General features: G+C 46.1%; 1 protein-coding gene across 5 annotated transcripts in view; it reads left to right on the top strand.

The window, feature by feature from the left end:
- The window catches only part of LOC119964714 (nmrA-like family domain-containing protein 1), a 28,474-nt gene extending 11,300 nt beyond the window's left edge, over positions 1 to 17,174 (top strand). For 2 of the 5 annotated variants that reach the window (XM_038794603.1, XM_038794598.1), the window contains exons 2-6: positions 192 to 458; positions 6,171 to 6,426; positions 8,147 to 8,340; positions 11,205 to 11,436; positions 13,742 to 14,252. In XM_038794603.1, coding sequence (XP_038650531.1) covers positions 195 to 458; positions 6,171 to 6,426; positions 8,147 to 8,340; positions 11,205 to 11,399 — 909 coding nt within the window. In that variant the 5' untranslated portion in view covers positions 192 to 194 and the 3' untranslated portion in view covers positions 11,400 to 11,436; positions 13,742 to 14,252. Of the gene's footprint in view, positions 1 to 191; positions 459 to 6,170; positions 6,427 to 8,146; positions 8,341 to 11,204; positions 11,437 to 13,741; positions 14,253 to 16,987 lie in introns of those variants that run through there. The other 3 variants (XM_038794602.1, XM_038794600.1, XM_038794599.1) reach the window with 3 other exon arrangements.
- The last annotated feature ends 747 nt before the right edge of the window (positions 17,175 to 17,921 follow it).

Raw genomic sequence — 17,921 nt, 5'->3', positions numbered from 1 at the left:
ACCCTCGGGTAAAATCACCACCAGTCAGCTCTCCCCCTCAAAGCAGACTATGGTAACTTTACATTTACCTAGTTTCAGTGAACAAATTTTATGTAATTTCAGAAGAGCTTTTCTATTTTTTCTTATCAATTATGAGGAAGAACTTGATTCCCAATCTTCCCGGTTAATCCTCAATTTTCCTTTCTTTCCAGAAAATGTCCGAGACTGTGACTGTTTTTGGTGCTGACCAGTGTCAAGGGAATGCAGTGGCCACAGCCTTGCTCCAGGATGGTCATTTCACAGTGCGTGCTGTAGTGCAAGAGTTAACCTCTCTGAGCACTCAGCAGTTACAGACAAGTGGGGCACACAGCTTCCTGGCAGACTATAACAACCCTGCGAGTATCGGCTCGGCTTTGTGTGGGGCACACAAGTGTTTTGTCATCACTCACACAGATTTCAACCACAACGATCCTCTGAGGGTTAGTAACATCACAATTTACAATCAAACTCTAAATGTAGGAGACGCTTTTGTTTTAGATGGTGTTTACTGAGGCTATTTACTGAAGCTATTGGGCGGGATTATCCGTCCCCCACTACTAAGATCTGGAATCCCAATTGGGTGGAGAATCCCAGGGTCTACAGTAGGCCAAAATTCCATTTGCCTTCTTTATTGCCTGCTGTACCGGCATACTAGTTTTCTGAGATTCATGCACGAGGACATCCGGATCGCTCTGCACTGAAGCACTCTGAAGTTTCCCTCCTTTTAGATAATAAGTTGCTGTTCCATTTTTCCGACCAAAGATGATAACCTCGCACTTATCCACATTCAACTCCATCTGCCAAATTTTGGCCCACTCACCTAACCTATCTATATCCATTTGTAATTTTTTTATTTCCTCATGGCAACTTACTACCCCACCTATTTTAGTGTTATCCACAAATTTGGCTCCGATACCTCTATTCCTGCATCCAAGTCATTAACTGAACCCTGTGACACCCCACTAGTTACATCTTGCCAACCAGAAAAAGACTCATTTCTATTCTGTGCCTTCTCTTGGTTAGCCAGTCTTCTATCCAAGTCGATAAATTACCCCGAATTCTGTGTGATCTTACCTTGTGTGTTCAGCGCCGGCCCTAGGGTTGCTGGCGCCCCGGGCAAGCTGAACTTCGGCGCCCTTTGGGCCGGGGGCAGGGCCGAGGGGGGGCGGGGCCGAGGGGGGGCGAGGGGGGGCCGAGGCCGAGGGGAGGGCGGGGCTGAGGGGGGGCCGGGGGCGGACGGGGCGGACGGAGGGGGACGGAGGGGGGGGGGGCGACGGGGGGGGCGGCGGACGGAGGGGCGGCGGACGGAGGAGGGGAGTCGGGGGGGGTCGGAGGGGGGGGGGCAGAAGGGTTGGCACCGGCCCAACTGCGCATGTGCGGGACCCGAGTCTCTGGCGCCCCCTAGCACATGGCGCCCCGGGCGACTGCCCGAGTTGCCGGTACCTTGGGCCGGCTCTGTGTGTGTTAACCTGTTATGTGGCACCTTTTCAAATGTCTCCTGGAAGTCCAGATATACTACATCTACAGAATGTCCATTATCTATTTGATTTGTTACATCTTCGAAGAACTCGAGCAATTAATCAAACACAATTTACTCTTCATAAAACCATGCTGACTCTGATGGAGTGCGTTTTGACTTTCTAAATGTCCTGCTATTACCTTCATAATAATGGATTCTAACAATTGTGGGTCACTCTAATGCATGCGTGGTGTGGGGGTGAGGAGGGGGGGTGACCCATTATTCCTGTAGTGGCGGGGGGGGGGGGGGGGGACAGGAAAGAGAGGATGCCTCTCCTTGATGAGGCATTGGGGGTGCTCCCCTTGTCAGCAGTGAGGTCAATATTTGCACTGTGGGGGGTCTGTATCTGAATGCTGGGATTGGAGCGGCCATTTGAAATGGCGGTCCGACCCCAGGAAGTGCTGGGAAACCGGTATGTTGCTGTGCATTCATTTGTTTAGCAAACGTCTGAGAATTCCACCTCCGCGACACTCTTGGTACCAGCGGGTCACAGTCCCAATTCTCCACTAGTAGGAGCACTGTGTCTCTTGAATAGAGAATCCTGCCCATTAAGTAAACGTATTGAAAAAGAACAAAGAAAAATTACAGCACAGGAACAGGCCCTTCGGCCCTACAAGCCTGTGCGATCCAGATCCTCTATCTAAAACTGTCACCTATTTTCTAAGGATCTGTATCCCTCTGCTTCCTGCCCATTCATGTATCTGCCTAGATACATCTTAAATGATGCTATCGTGCCCGCCTCTACCACCTCCGCCGGCAATGTGTTCCAGGCACCCACCACCCTCTGTGTAAAGAACCTTCCACGCATATCTCCCTTAAACTTTTCCCCTCTCACCTTGAACTCGTGACCCCTAGTAATTGAGTCCCCCACTCTTGGGGAAAAGCTTCTTGCTATCCACCCTGTCTATACCTCTCATGATTTTGTGGACCTCAGTGAGGTCCTCCCTCAACCTCCGTCTTTCTAATGAAAGTAATCCTAATCTACTCAACCTCTCTTCATAGCTAGTGCCCTCCATATCAGGCAACATCCTGGTGAACCTCCTCTGCACCTTCTCCAAAGCATCCACATCCTTTTGGTAATGTGGCGAGCAGAACTGTACGCAGTATTCCAAATGTGGCCGAACCAAAGTCCTGTACAACTGTAACATGACCTGCCAACTCTTGTACTCAATACCCCGTCCGATGAAGGAAAGCATGCCGTATGCCTTTTTGACCACTCTATCGACCTGCACAGCCATCTTCAGGGTACAATGGGCCTGAACACCCAGATCTCTCTGTACATCAATTTTCCCCAGGGCTTTTTCATTAACCGTGTAGTTCGCTCTTGAATTGGATCTTCCAAAATACATCACCTCGCATTTGCCCGGATTGAACTCCATCTGCCATTTGTCCTCCCAACTCTTCAATCTATCTATATTCTGCTGCATTCTCTGACAGTCCCCTTCACTATCTGCTACTCCACCAATAGAACATAGAACATAGTACAGCACAGAACAGGCCCTTCGGCCCTCGATGTTGTGCCGAGCAATGATCACCCTACTTAAACCCACGTAACCCGTATACCCGGTAACCCAACAATCCCCCCATTAACCTTACACTACGGGCAATTTATCATGGCCAATCCACCTAACCCGCACATCTTTGGACTGTGGGAGGAAACCGGAGCACCCGGAGGAAACCCACGCACAAACGGGGAGGACGTGCAGACTCCACACAGACAGTGACCCAGCCGGGAATCGAACCTGGGACCACTGGAGCTGTGAAGCATTGATGCTAACCACCATGCTACCGTGAGGCCCCAATCTTAGTGTCATCTGCAAACTTGCTAATCAGACCACCTATACCTTCCTCCATATCATTTATGTATATCACAAACAACAGTGGTCCGAGCACGGATCCCTGTGGAACACCACTGGTTACAGTTCTCCATTTTGAGAAACTCCCTTCCACTACTACTCTCTATCTCCTGTTGTCCAGCCAGTTGCTTATCCATCTAGCTAGTACACCCTGGACCACATGAGACTTCACCTTCTCCATCAGCCTACCATGGGGAACCTTGTCGAATGCCTTACTGAAGTCCATGTATATGACATCTACAGCCCTTCCCTCATCAATCAACTTTGTCACTTCCTCAAAGAATTCTATTAAATTGGTAAGACATGACCTTCCCTGCACAAAACCATGTTGCCTATGACTGTAAACCCCATTTTCTTCCAAATGGGAATAGATCCTATCCCTCAGTATCTTCTCCAGCAGCTTCCCTACCACTGATGTCAGGCTCACCGGTCTATAATTACCTGGATTATCCCTGCTTCCTTTCTTAAACAAGGTGACAACATTAGCAATTTGCCAGTCCTCCGGGACCTCACCCGTGTTCAAGGATGCTGCAAAAATATCTGTTAAGGCCCCAGCTATTTCCTCTCTCACTTCCCTCAGTAACCTGGGATAGATCCCATCCGGACCTGGGGACTTGTCCACCTTAATGCCTTTTAGAATACCCAACAATCCTCCCTCCTTATGCTGACTTCACCTAGAGTAATCAAACATCTATCCCTAACCTCAGCATCCATCATATCCCTCTCCTCGGTGAATACTGATGCAAAGTACTTGTTAAGAATCTCACCCATTTTCTCTGACTCCACGCATAACTTTCCTCCTTTGTCCTTGAGTGGGCCAACCCTTTCTCTAGTTACCCTCTTGCTCCTTATATATGAATGAAAGGCTTTGGGATTTTCCTTAACCCTGTTTGCTAAAGATATTTCATGACCCCTTTCAGATTGGTCCTACATTCCCACTATCCTTCCAAAGCTTCGTCTGTCTTTAGTCGCCTAGAACTTATGTATGCTTCCTTTTTCCTCTTAGCTAGTCTCACAATTTCACCTGTCATCCATGGTTCCCTAATCATGCCATTTCTATCCCTCATTTTCACAGGGACATGTCTGTCCAGCACTCTAATCAACCTCTCTTTAAAAGCCTCCCACATATCAAATGTGGATTTACCTTCAAACAGCTGCTCCCAATCCACATTCTCCAGCTCCTGCTGAATTTTGGTATAGTTGGCCTTCCCCCAATTTTGCACTCTTCCTTTAGGACCACTCTCGTCTTTGTCCATGAGTATTCTAAAACTTACGGAATTGTGATCGCTATTCCCAAAGTAATCCCTGACTGAAACTTCAACCACCTGGCCGGGCTCATTCCCCAACATCAGGTCCAGTATGGCCCCTTCCCGAGTTGTACTATTTACATACAGCTCTAGAAAACCCTCCTGGATGCTCCTTACAAATTCTGCTCCATCTAGACCTCTGACACTAAGTGTATCCCAGTCAATGTTGGGAAAATTAAAATCTCCTATCACCACCACCCTGTTGCTCCTACATCTTTCCATAATCTGTTTACATATTTGTACCTCTAACTCACGCTCGCTGTTGGGAGGTCTGTAGTACAGCCCCAACATTGTTACCGCACCGCAAAAGGAAATAATGGATTAGTACTTCAACTGGTAATGAAATTTGGCTAAAGAAATTTGGCCTGTCTGCATCGACTCTCACAAACTTCTACAGATGTGCAATAGAGAGCATCCTATCCGGCTGCATCACAGCTTGGTATGGTAACTGCTCAGTCCAAGATTGCAAGAAACTGCAGAGTGTGGTGAACTCAGCCCAACGCATCACACAAGCTTGCCACCCACACATTGATTCTGTATACACCTCCTGCTGGCTCAGGAAGGCAGACAGCATTATCAGAGACCCCTCCCACCCAGGCATTGCCTTCTTTCAGACCCTTACATCAGGCAGAAGGTACAGAAGTCTGAAGACCCGCACATCCAGACATAGGAACAGCTTCTTCCCCACAGCTACAAGACTCCTCAATGACTCCCTCTCGGACTGATCTATTCCCTGTAAGAACACTATTCACAACGCCCTATGCTGCTCTTGCTCATGTACTTGCTTTGTTTGGCCCCTTGTTCCGCACTGTAACCAATCACTGTTTGTCAATGTACCATTTATCAATGTACTCTGTTGATTATTCTTTTTGTCTACTATGTACGTACTGTGTACTTTCCTCGGCCGCAGAAAAATATTTTTCACTGTACTTCGGTACATGGGACAATAAATCAAATCAAAATCAAATCAATGGGGGAGCTGTTTGGCAAAAGTTGATTGAGGCATACATCACCAACTCACAGTGCAGAGAACAGAACTGCCGCTAGCCCCTGGGGAGGAGTTGTGTTTTGGGTTGGGATCCTAATGTGAAGTCAGGTGGGGCTCCTGCACTATGTCGGATGCAGTCACCCGGCACTGAATTTTTAAAAATTGGCCAATTAGTGACTAGAGAAACATTTGCCATCCAATTCAGTCTGAATAGAGTGTGTTCAATGGCTTAGAAAATAGTGGACAGTTTACTGTAGCCAAGTATCGTGAAAGTCTATGAATGCAATGAGGTTACCATCATGTCTACCAGCAGCTGTTCAGCAGCCACATCTACCCAGGCTGTATTAGGAGTATAACTGCTGGCCCAATGCAGTTGATGGAATGAAACACCCAGTCATTGAAAGAAATATGAAGATTGCATGAGGCTTTATCACTTAGAAACAGTTGCCTTTTCTGATCAAAAACCTTTGCATCTTTTACAGACTGAAATTCAGCAGGGTTACAAAATAGCAGACTTATGTAAACAGCACAATATCAAACAAGTTGTGCTTAGTGGAGCTCATCATGTTCACAGGAAATATAGCCTCCCAGCGAGGCACATGGATGCAAAGGCCTGCATTAACGATTATATGAATGAAATTTCTTTGCCCAAGACTGAAATTATAGTTCCATTTTACTTTGAAAGTTTTCTGACAACATTCAAACCAAGCCCAGCTGGAAATAATACTTACAAGATCGGTAAGGTTAGCATTTCAGTTTTGGTGAATTACAAATATACCTTCTACATCCTATCATCTGAAGGGGGAATGTTCCAAAGAATCCACAATGTATCCCCCAAAGATTATTAATAACAGTGGCTCAGTGAGTTGAAGCCCCACTGAATGGCTGGACGTAGCATTGTGCTTAGACAATTGCTCACACATCAGCTATACTAAGAATTCTTGCATTTCCCATTGGAAAGGGTGAAGGCAGAGAGGAGTCACTAGCCTCACATTTGCATATCCTGTGTGTAATGTTCTTTGATTATGCTGATGTTGAATCTTGATGTGGTAGTGTTAAAAAATAACATTAGACTTTGTTTTACAACTCAACTATTTATTACTAACACTACTCTAAAGGATTACTGTAATGTCTAAGATTAATACAGTTGGAAATAATGGTCTAACGTTAACTTACACTAAGTTACAATAGAGCAAATCTAATATGCGACTGCTATCAACTTCTTACTAACACCTTCTTCTGGAGCACATGGCTGCATACTCACACCACCTGCTGGTTGGGTACTAGAACTACAACAGTAAAACATATAATTTATAATACAAATACAGATGATGATGATCTACTCATATTATATACAGATGATAGTCTATCTATCATCACACTGTGGTCCCACTTTGAAAAGATTCATGAGAATGGTTCGAGGGATGAGGAACTTCAGTTCTGAAAATAGATTGGAGGAGTTAGGACTGTTTTCCTTGGGAGACGAGAACGCTGAGAGGAGATTTGTAGAGATGTTCAAAATTATGAGGGATTTGGACAGAGCAGATAAGGAATGAAAGGATCGAGAATGAGAGGGCGCAGATTTTAAGTAGTTGCTAAAAGAAGCAAGAGTGATGAGGAAAACCCTTTTCATGCAATTTGCGGTTATAGTCAAGAGTACACAGCCTGAGAGTGTGGTGGATGTAGATGCATTTGAAGCATTCAATAAGGAATTAGACTGTTATTAAAAAGAAAGAATGTGCAGGATTCCAGGGCGAAGTCAGGAGAATGGCACCAGGTGAATTGCTCATTTGGAGAACTGTGTGCAGACATGGTAGACTGAATGGCCTCCTCCTGTGCTTTAACAATCCTGTGATTCAGTTGGACGGCAGCTCTGACACATACTGTTGATCAAAATGACAAAAGATAGAGAGGACAAGTTCCCCTCCAGAACTTCATTCAACAATCTGAAGGTGACCATTAAGTGTAGCACCAAGGTAGTTTTGCATTATTGGCAGTGCCATCTTTTGGATGACACTTTAGAATTAGACCGCTCTTCAGGAGGTACAGGATCTGATGAAGAAGGGTGAAGTTCTGCCAGTGTCCTGGCCAACATTTATCCCTCAACTAACAAAACAAGATTAACTGGTCCTTTGTAGATTGTGGGTTCTTGCCATGAGCAAATTGACTGCTGTGTTTGCCTACATACCAACAGTGATTATGCTTCAAAAATAATTTCTTGACTGTGAAGTGCTTTGGCATGTTTTATGATGTGAAATATGGCATATAAATACACACTGTTCCTTCCTTTTCTTGGCACATGATTAAAGAAAAGGAATTGTTAAAGTCTAAACGGGCTCCATGTAAAGTGTATAAAAGTTTCATGAACTGTATAATGAGTGTTCAATATTTTTAGCGGATGGAACAATTCCAGATGCTGTTGGTTTACTTTTTAGAACTTTTGTGTTGTTTTTTTCAGCCATTCCAATGGGAGAAGCGGCCATGGACGGAATAAGTATCAAACAGATCGGTCCGATTGTAACAACCTTGTTTAAAAACCCACGGCGCTGGATAGGAAAGAGCTGCTTTCTATCAGCAGGCAGTCTAAGGATCCGGGAATATGCTCAAATCCTCACAAATCAACTGTATCCCAAACAGTTTAAAGATTCCCGGGTATGACTATCTTAAGAAAGCACTGCTATTAAATTAGATCATTCACACAAGCGTTGTGTGGGTGAAAACAAAACAGTTGCTGTTGAGCACACAGGCCGGATTTCTCCCCTACCCGGTGGGGTGGGGGGTCCCGGCGGGACGGAGTGGCGTGAACCACTCCGGTGTCGGGCCTACCCCAAAGTGCGGTATTCTCTGCACCTTTAGGGGCTAGGATCACGCCGGAGTGGTTTCCACTCCGCCGGTCGGCGTGAACGGCCTTTGGCGCCCCGCCAGCCGGGGCCGAAAGGCCTTCGCCAGCCGGCGGAAGTCCGCGCATGCGCCGGAGCGTCAGCGGCTGCTGACGTCATACCGGCACATGCGCAGGGGAGCGGGTCTCTTCCGCCCCCGCCATGGTGAAGGTCGCCGTGGGGGCGGAAGAAAAAGAGTGCCCCATGGCACGGGCGGGCTCCGGGGTCCTGGGGGCGGGGGAGAGCGGGGCGATCTGACGCCGGGGGGGTGCCCCCACGGTGGCCTGGCCCACGATCCGGACCGCGGTCCAGGCCACAGTGGGGGCACCCCCCAGGGTCAGACCGCCCCGCGCCCCCCCCACCCCAAGACCCCGGAGCCCACCTGCGCCGCCAATCCCGCCGGCGGGAAAGGTCTGTCAGCGGCGGGACTTCAGCCCATCGCGGGCCGGAGAATCGCTGTGAGTGGCCCGCCGACCGGCGCGGCATGATTCCCGCCCCCGCCAAATCTCGGGGGGTGGAGAATTCGGGAAACGGCGGGGGCGGGATTTACGCCGGCCCCGGGCGATTCTCCGACCTCCCGGGGGAGGTCAGAATTCCGCCCAATCCGACCCCCCAGGGTGTCGGAGAATCGCCCAGGGCCCGCGTCAATCCCGCCCCTGCCGTGTCCAGAATTCTCAGCCCCCTGAGATTCGGCGGGCATGGGATTCGCGCCGTTCGGCGGGCCACTCACGGCGATTCTCTGGCCCGCGATGGGCCGAAGTCCTGCCGCTGACAGGCCTTTCCCGCCAGCGTGGTTTAAACCACCTCTGATACCGGCAGGATTGGCGGCGCGGGCGGGCTCCAGGGTCCTGGGGGGGGCGCATGGCGATCTGACCCCGGGGGGGTGCCCCCACGGTGGCCTGGCCCGCAATCGGGGCCCACCGATCGGCGGGCGGGCCTGTGCCGTGGGGGCACTCTTATTCTTCCACCCCCGCCACGGCCTTCACCATGGCGGGGGCGGAAGAGACCCCCTCCCCTGCGCATGCGCCGGTATGACGTCAGCACCCGCTCACGCTCTGGCACATGCGCGGACTTTCGCCGGCCGGTGAAGGCCTTTCGTCCCGTCTGGTGGGGCGCCAAAGGCCGTTCTCGCCGGCCGGTGGAGCGGAAACCACTCCGGCGCGGGCCTAGCCCCTAAAGGTGCGGAGAATTCTGAACCTTTGGGGAGGCCCGACGCCATAGTGGTTCACGCCACTCTGTCCCGTCGGGGCCCCCCGCCCCGCCGGGCAAGGGAGAATCCTGGCCACTGTCTTTTCACTTCAGGGACTTAGGTTAGAAAGGTAGACAACGGGCAGCACGGTGGCGCAGTGGTTAGCATTGCTGCCTACGGCGCTGAGGACCCGGGTTCGAATCCCGGCCCTGGGTCACTGTCCGTGTGGAGTTTGCACATTCTCCCCGTGTCTGCGTGGGTTTCACCCCCACAACCCAAAGATGTGCAGGATAGGTGGATTGGCCACACTAAATTGCCCCTTAATTGGAAAAAATAATTGGGTACTCTAAATTTATTTAAAAAAAGAAAGGTAGACAACATGGATGAATGTGTCCTCCACAATGTCTAAATGCATTTCACTTTGGATTTTTACAACCAATCTATTATGGATGTAAATCTTTGGCAAAGAGAAGCCCCTAAATAAGGAGCATCATTCAGATCACAAGGAGGACTGGTGGGGAAACTGGAAACATCACACAGGGTGCAGCAGGGATGCACCTCTGGGGTTGACCCAGAGTTTAATTCTGCACAGTTTAACCGTTTCTGAAAATGCTGCTGATGATAGGGGTTGAAGAAAGACTCCTTTCTCCAAGAGTGAGGCACTGAACAAGCACAAAAAAAAAGCTTCTAAAATGCTTTTTTGTGAGCCACGGGCACCAAGTGGGACTTTCTAAAGTCTGTACGTAGAACAAACTCCCTGACCCGAGAAAGCTGTCCTTGCAGCTCTGGGCAAAAGATTGAGAGTGCAATTGTAAAATGTCTGCATAAAGCAGATATTGCCATTCTCTCCAAGGCTTGATCACTGTTCCCATATCTGGAAAATACTTCTAGCATCTGTTTTGTACTCCTACACTGAATAAGAAAAATTTATTGTCTGATGTGTGATTCTTCCCTCAATGTTTTCTTGTTAAGGTCCCTATTCTCGTCTTTTTTTCTTATTATTTATACAGTGGTCATTGTGCTTTGAAAATATCCTCCCTTAATCTTTCTGAGCTCGAGTTATTCCTCTGCACCCTCTGTTTAAAACAAAACTCATCACATCACTTCAAGGGCTCAATGTTGTTAAACATCTCATTTCCTTCCAGATTTCCTTCATCCTTTTGAAGCCTAGACTTGGTATCACCAGGATAATCTCTTTAATTAGCTCATCACCTGTTCTTCTTCAATCCTCGGAATACTGTGTAACATGCAGCTGGAAAGAAAGCGCACAGACAACTCTTCCTGCTCGTAACCCTACACAGACCCTCTGCAGCGGTTACATATTCCAAACCAAATCTATCACAAACAATAACTTGTGAAAGAACACCCCACTCTGATCCTCGAGATATTTTATACAGTTGCCGCAATAATCTGAATGACACTTTCCCATTTATTTTTCTTTGTGACAGGTTTCACTCCGCGAGTTTGTGGAGTGTTTTGGAGGACCGGGAGCTCAGGACCTTGGGAATATGTTTGAATTTTGGAAGCGAGGTGGACAGAAAATGAACTGTGCTTTGACTCTGGAACTGTATCCAGAGTTACAACAATTCCAAGAGTGGGTTTCAGCGAACAGCACCATACTCAGAACTGCTCTGGATAATTAACAGACAGCACTGATAGGTATCTGAGGACATATAGGTGGTGAGTAATACCCATTTTAAAATCTTTTACAGGGAGGTAAAGCGACTGGACAGGGGAGGTCACTGGAGACTACACCATTGACCATGTTTAGTTAAAGTTGGTCCTCGGGAGTAATATTTATACTTTTGGGTTTATGTGGATAACATTTCACCCACTGAGGCAAACTCTACCTGAAGCTTACATGGCAATTTGCTTGCAGGCCTCTGCAGTGTCATTCTGAAGAAGCGAATAGCCCAGAAGTGGCACTCCTCTAAAATCTTCTCCCATTTCAAGGTTTCCGAATTAACATTTCAATTCAATGTTTGTAAGTTCACCCACACTGTGTGCCAATTGTGTCATGATAATAGGGTGATTATGGTAGTGGACTCCAGTATTAGATAAAATACAGTACAATCTGTACTTCATGAGGTCACCTGATCTGGGAGTTGAAGGTCAGATAGCACAGTTAAAGGGAGATTGTAACAAGGCTTCAGATGTCTTGCAAATGTGTGTTCATGTTTTTTATTAATAAAGTTAGTTTACAGTAATAATGTTGGCCATCTGCAACAGTAAAACAAGAGAACTTAAGAGCGAAAGAGAAAATGCTGGAAAATCTCAGCAGGCCTGACAGCATCAGTAAGGAGAGGAAAGAGCTAACGTTTCAAGTCCAAATGACCCTTTGTCAAAGCTTTGATTTGACAAAGTTGATTTGAGAACAAGTCAAGACGACATTTTCTTTTCCCCAAGTTTAACCCTTTAACCTACTTGCTCCTGGTTACAGCCTAGAAACTCCAGCTAACACTGCCACTATCCCATACTTGAACGGAAATCACTCTTTCCTCAATGATTTAAAAACCCATCCCTCATTACTACCCTACAGGATGAAGTTTTCAATTCTGTATAAAAGAGTACTTCATATGAATTGGTTGGTATTCTTAGTGTTGTGTACTTGTCTCAGAATTGCAACAATTCTGAAAAAAATCATTGTGTTGGTACAATTGGAATTAATTTTACAAGCTCTATTCGACAGAAGATCTAGAACTAAGAGGCACCATCTCATTCAAGGTGGAGATGAGGATTTTCCCTCTCAAGAGGATTGTTAATCTCTATATTACAGAGCAATGGGGGCTGGATCGTTGCATATATTCAAGGCTGAGGAAGACAGATTTTTGATCTATAATTAAGGGAGTCAAAGTTTATAGGAGGTAGGAAGGAAAGTGGAACTGATTTTATTGAATGGTGGAGCAGGCTGGATGGGCCGAGTGGCCTACTCCTGCTGCAATTTCTTATGGTCTGATATTTTTAAGATGTAGAATCCTCAATGCTTGAGAGTGTGTATGAAGCCTGCTGTTGACTCCATCGGTTCTTAATTAGTATTACATGCTCATTTTTGTTGGGTAGTATCTTCAGCTCCTGAACGGACTAACTTGCTAAACCATTAAATGCAGGCTGTAATCAGAACTCCCCTTGTATCCTGCTACTAATTTCAGCACTGTCAGTGTAAATGATTGCCAAATGGAAACCAAGGACTTCCGATAAATGGGGTGAAGAACATTATAGGAGGAATAGTTTCGATAGAGCCCTCACTTGCTCCATGGATGCTGGGATAGATAAGATAGGTAACATTTTATAACTGTCTGTATTCCAAAGTTGGGAAGGATTTTAAAGGGAGTTCAGGGCAGGTGGCTCATCTAGCCTGCTGCAGGCCTCAAGTGCAAGATGACTAGTATGAGTGGGTTATTATATGAGAACTACAGGATTAATCTAAGACAGCAAAGGTTGAGTGATCCCCTCTCTCAACCATCAGCACACACATATGTTATGTTCCTTGTATTGTTCTCCAATATAGCCAAAGTTGTAGTGTTTACAAAGAACATAAAGCTATATGCTTAAACCAAAGTTAGTTTATTTTACACCACTTAAAATGGTTTGCACACTCTACTGAGTAACAGCTAACAAAATAATAGTATTGAATCTATGTTACAGTAATTAATTACCTCTCTCTAATACAACCTACACTCTAACTCAACCTCACATTATCCTTCTTCTCTGACAACCTCTCCACCAGCTTCTCACAGAATGCTTAGAGACGCAGCCTTTTATAAGACTATTCAGTGATGCCATCTAGTATTGATATAAATGACCATCATCTTGTTAACCCTTTACTCTCCTTAGATTATACATATCATTACATGAAAAATGAAATCCCCCTTAAACAGGAAAATATAAGTAACATTATTACATGATACATTGATGTGTATGCCAAAAGTTAACAAGTGAGTCAAAGTTTGTTAAACAGTTCATTTGTGTTTCTTTACAAATTCAGTCTGTCAGGTTACTTTCTGATTCTGGGTGATCTCCTCAATCCAGTCAATTGAGTGCTAGATTTGTCCAACGGTTTCTGGAAGTCACCTGTGCTTATCAGATGATGTTGTAGTATGTAATAAATTATCATCAAACTGAAGACATGGAAATAACATTCGAGAAGATTTGATTTTCAGAAGAGCACGTCGATTTCTTCTAAGAGCAGAACCATCAGTCGCTTTAACAATATACGAGCTTGGCGTATGACCTTAGCTAGACCAGACCATCCTCCAGGGGGAATCTGAATTCTCACCGGATCATCTGAATTAAGTGGTTCCAATGACTTTGCATGTTCATTGTAGTATTTCTCTTGAAGATGCTTTTGATGCTGCATTTTATTTGTGGCTTGCCGAAGATCAGCTAGTTGTAAACATGGAAGAGCTGCACGCAACGTTCTGTTCATTAACAACTGAGCAGGAGATAAACCAGTTGAGAGAGGAGTAACTCTGTAATTCAATAAAGCTAAGAACATATCTGAGTCAGAGTCAAATCTTTTCTTGAAAAGTTGTTTCACAATGTAAACGCCTTTTTCAACCTTGTCATTAGATTGGAATAAAGAGGACTAGACGTGATATGAGTAAAATTACAGTTACGATCAATTTCTGTCCAATCATTACTATCAAAGCAAGGTCCATTGTTTGCCCTGACTCTGTAAGGTATACCATGACGAGCAAATTTATTATAGTCGCTTTGATCACGGATTTCGAAGTAGAATCAGACAATTTCATCACATTCGGGTAGATTGATAAATAGTCAATGATCAAGGCACAATCACGACCATGAAAATTAAAAAATCAATACCGACTTTCGACCACGGAGTCTTCTCGAGATTGTGAGTTGTGAGTTTCCCTTTACTCTGTGTCGATTGATTTCGCTGGCATGTCTCACATTCTACCACAAAATTGGCTGTGTCAGTATTTATTCCAGGCCAATAGACTGCCTGTCTCGCTCAGCGTTTACACTTTTCTTTTTTTTAAAATATTTTTATTAGGGTATTTGCAAGTTTTTATAATAATAACAATAACAGCGACATAAACATGGCACAATAAACATTTCCACCCCATCACAATCTTCACACACCCCAACCATAAAACAACAGTCCGGCCCTCTTCCCCCTCCCCCCTTTGGAATTCTGCTTCTGCTGACATTTTAATTTTCCCCGAGAAAGTCGACGAACAGCTGCCACCTCCGGGTGAACCCTACCATTGACCCTCTTAAGGCGAACCTTATTTTCTCGTGACCGAGAAACCCAGCCATGTCACTAAGCCAGGTCTCTACACTCGGTGGCTTCAAATCCCTCCACATTAATAAGATCCGTCTCCGGGCTACCAGGGAGGTAAATGCCAAGACGTCGGCCTCTTTCGCCCCCTGCAATCCCGGCTCTTCCGGCACTCCGAAGGGCACCCCCTCCGGACTCGGCACCACCCATGTTTTGAGTGGACCATGCCTTAGCGAAACCCTGCCAGAACCCTCTAAGCTTCGGGCATGCCCAAAACAAGTCATAGAATTTAGAATTTACAGTGCAGAAGGAGGCCATTCAGCCTATCGAGTCTGCACCGGCTCTTGGAAAGCGCACCCTACCCAAGGTCAACACCTCCACCCTATCCCCTTAACCCAGTAACCCCACCCAACACTAAGGGCAATTTTGGACACTAGGGGCAATTTTGGACACGAAGGGCAATTTATCATGACCAATCCACCTAACCTGCACATCTTTGGACTGTGGGAGGAAACTGGAGCACCTGGAGGAAACCCACGCACACACGGGGAGGTTGTGCAGACTCCGCACAGACAGTGACCCAAGCCGGAATCGAACCTGGGACCCTGGAGCTGTGAATCAATTGTACTATCCACAATGCTACCGTGCTGCCCCTGTTGTCGTGATTTGCTTGGCTTCCCGCACACGTCGCACTTGCTGATCTGGGTCACAGTCATGTGTGCCCGATGGACTACTTTGAATTGTATCAGGCTAAGCCTGGCACATGATGAGGAGGTATTAACCCTGCTTAGGGCATCCGCCCATAGACCCGCCTCTGTCTCCCCTCCTAGCTCGTCTTCCCATTGCCCTTAATCTCTTCCACCAGAGTTTCCTCTGCATCCAAAAGTTCCTGATAAATATCTGATACCTTCCCCTCTCCCACCCAGGTACTGGAGACTACTCTGTCCTGTATCCCCCGTGGCGGCAGTAGCGGGAAGGCCGGAACCTGCTTTCTCAAAAAGTCTTGCACCTGCAAATACCGAAACCCATTCCCTGCTGGCAATTCAAATTCATCCTCCAAGGCTTTCAAGCTGGGGAAAGCTCCCATCTATAAATAGATTCCCCATCCTCCTAATTCCTGCCCTTTGCCATCTCCGGAACCCACCATCTAGCCTACCCGGTACAAACCGGTGATTATTATAAATCGGGGTCCAAACCGATGCTCCGGCGTTTACACTTTTCTGTTCCTAAATGGTCTTCATGAACCTTCTGGAGGATCAGGTGCCTTCGAGTCGTAGGAATAACAAGACGATAGAGACGAAGTAGAAATCCATCTACAACAGAGAGATCAGATTGAATGTTTCTGAAATTCGAACAGTGTCCTTTCAGTCAACCGTTTTCATATGGCTGATTACTCGTAACATTGCATCTTTTTCAGTCCCTGCTCTGATGAGCTTGAGTTTTTCATCAGAGACAGGAAGAGTTTCAGCTGGAAGTTCCGCTTGAGTTTCTATTAGTTGAACGATCTCTGGTTGCTGTTCATCTGTTTCTGTAGCACGAGATAATGTGTCGGCAATGATAAGTTCTTTACCTGGAGTGTAGACCAGTTGAAAGTCATACCTTCTTAGTTTCATGATTATTCTTTCAGTCTTGAAGTCATATCATTCAAATCTTTCGTGATGATATGAACTAATGCTCGGTGATCTGTTTCAACCGTGGACATCGGACGTCTATATACATAATCATGGAATCTCTGTATTTCTGTAAGCAAACCTAAACACTTGTTCTCGATCTGAGCGTACCGTTGCTCTGTGGTTGTCATAGATCTGGATGCATATGCAATGTATCTCCAAAAAGCATCATCGTTCTTTTGAAGGAGGACTGCCCCAATCTCATTCTGATTCGCATCTGTGGAAATCTTTGTTTCTCGCCCAGGGTCGAAGAAGGAAAGGACAGTTGCGGTAGTCAAAGCTGACTTGAAATCTAACCATTCCTTTTTGTGCTCTGCAGTCCACGAGAAGAATGTGTTGTTCTTAACGAGGTTACGCTCGGCAGTTGTTTGTGAAGCAAGACCGGGGATGAATTTTCCGAAGAAATTCACTGCACCAAGGAATCTCAGAACTGTTTTTTGGTCTTCTGGGATTGACATCTTCTGGATAGCAGCAATCTTATCATTGTATCTGCTTGCACACCTTGTTCCGAAATTTGGTCACCCAGAAATTTTCACACTGAGATGCCAAAGTTGCACTTAGCCGGATTGAGCTTCAATCCGTATTTGTGTATTCTCTGCAACACTTGCATTGTGTTAATCACGAGTAGCTGACCATATTATAATGTCATCAACATACACCCAAACTCCACCTGTGCCTTCTGACATTTGTTCCATGGCACGATGGAATATCTCAGATGCTGTTAACAGCATTCTGTTAAAACAGCAATGACCAAACGGTGTGTTGGATGTACACAATTTTTTGCTTGTGTCATCCAGTTGCATTTGCCAAAAACCTTTGGAAGCATCTGATTTAGAAACTATCTTGGCATTAGCCATCTCACTCGTTAATTCTTCACCTTTCGGGATTGGATAGTGTTCACATCTGATGTTCATATTCAGATCCTTCAGATCAATACAAATCCTGAGGTTACCATTTGGTTTCTTAACGCACACCATCGAGCTGACCCAATCTGTCGGTTCTGTGAACTTGGAAATGATTCCAAGGTGCTGCATGCGTTCCAGTTCTTGTTTGAGACGGTCATGTAAAGGGGCAGGAACTCTTCTTGGAGTGTTAACTACTGGTTTAGCATTCGCTTTCAGTTGAATTTTGTATTAAAAAGGAAGAGTACCCATACCTTCAAATACCTGAGGAAATCTAGTGAGGATTCTTTAAATATCTTCCTGCACAGGTGGAAGAGCTTTGCTGGTGCTGTAGATTCTTTTCACAAGGTG

The sequence above is a fragment of the Scyliorhinus canicula genome, chromosome 4 (genome assembly GCF_902713615.1).
Source record: "Scyliorhinus canicula chromosome 4, sScyCan1.1, whole genome shotgun sequence".
Taxonomy (NCBI): domain Eukaryota; kingdom Metazoa; phylum Chordata; class Chondrichthyes; order Carcharhiniformes; family Scyliorhinidae; genus Scyliorhinus; species Scyliorhinus canicula.
The sequence above is the reverse complement of the archived record's forward strand: the minus strand, read 5'-3'. Positions and strand labels throughout refer to the sequence as shown.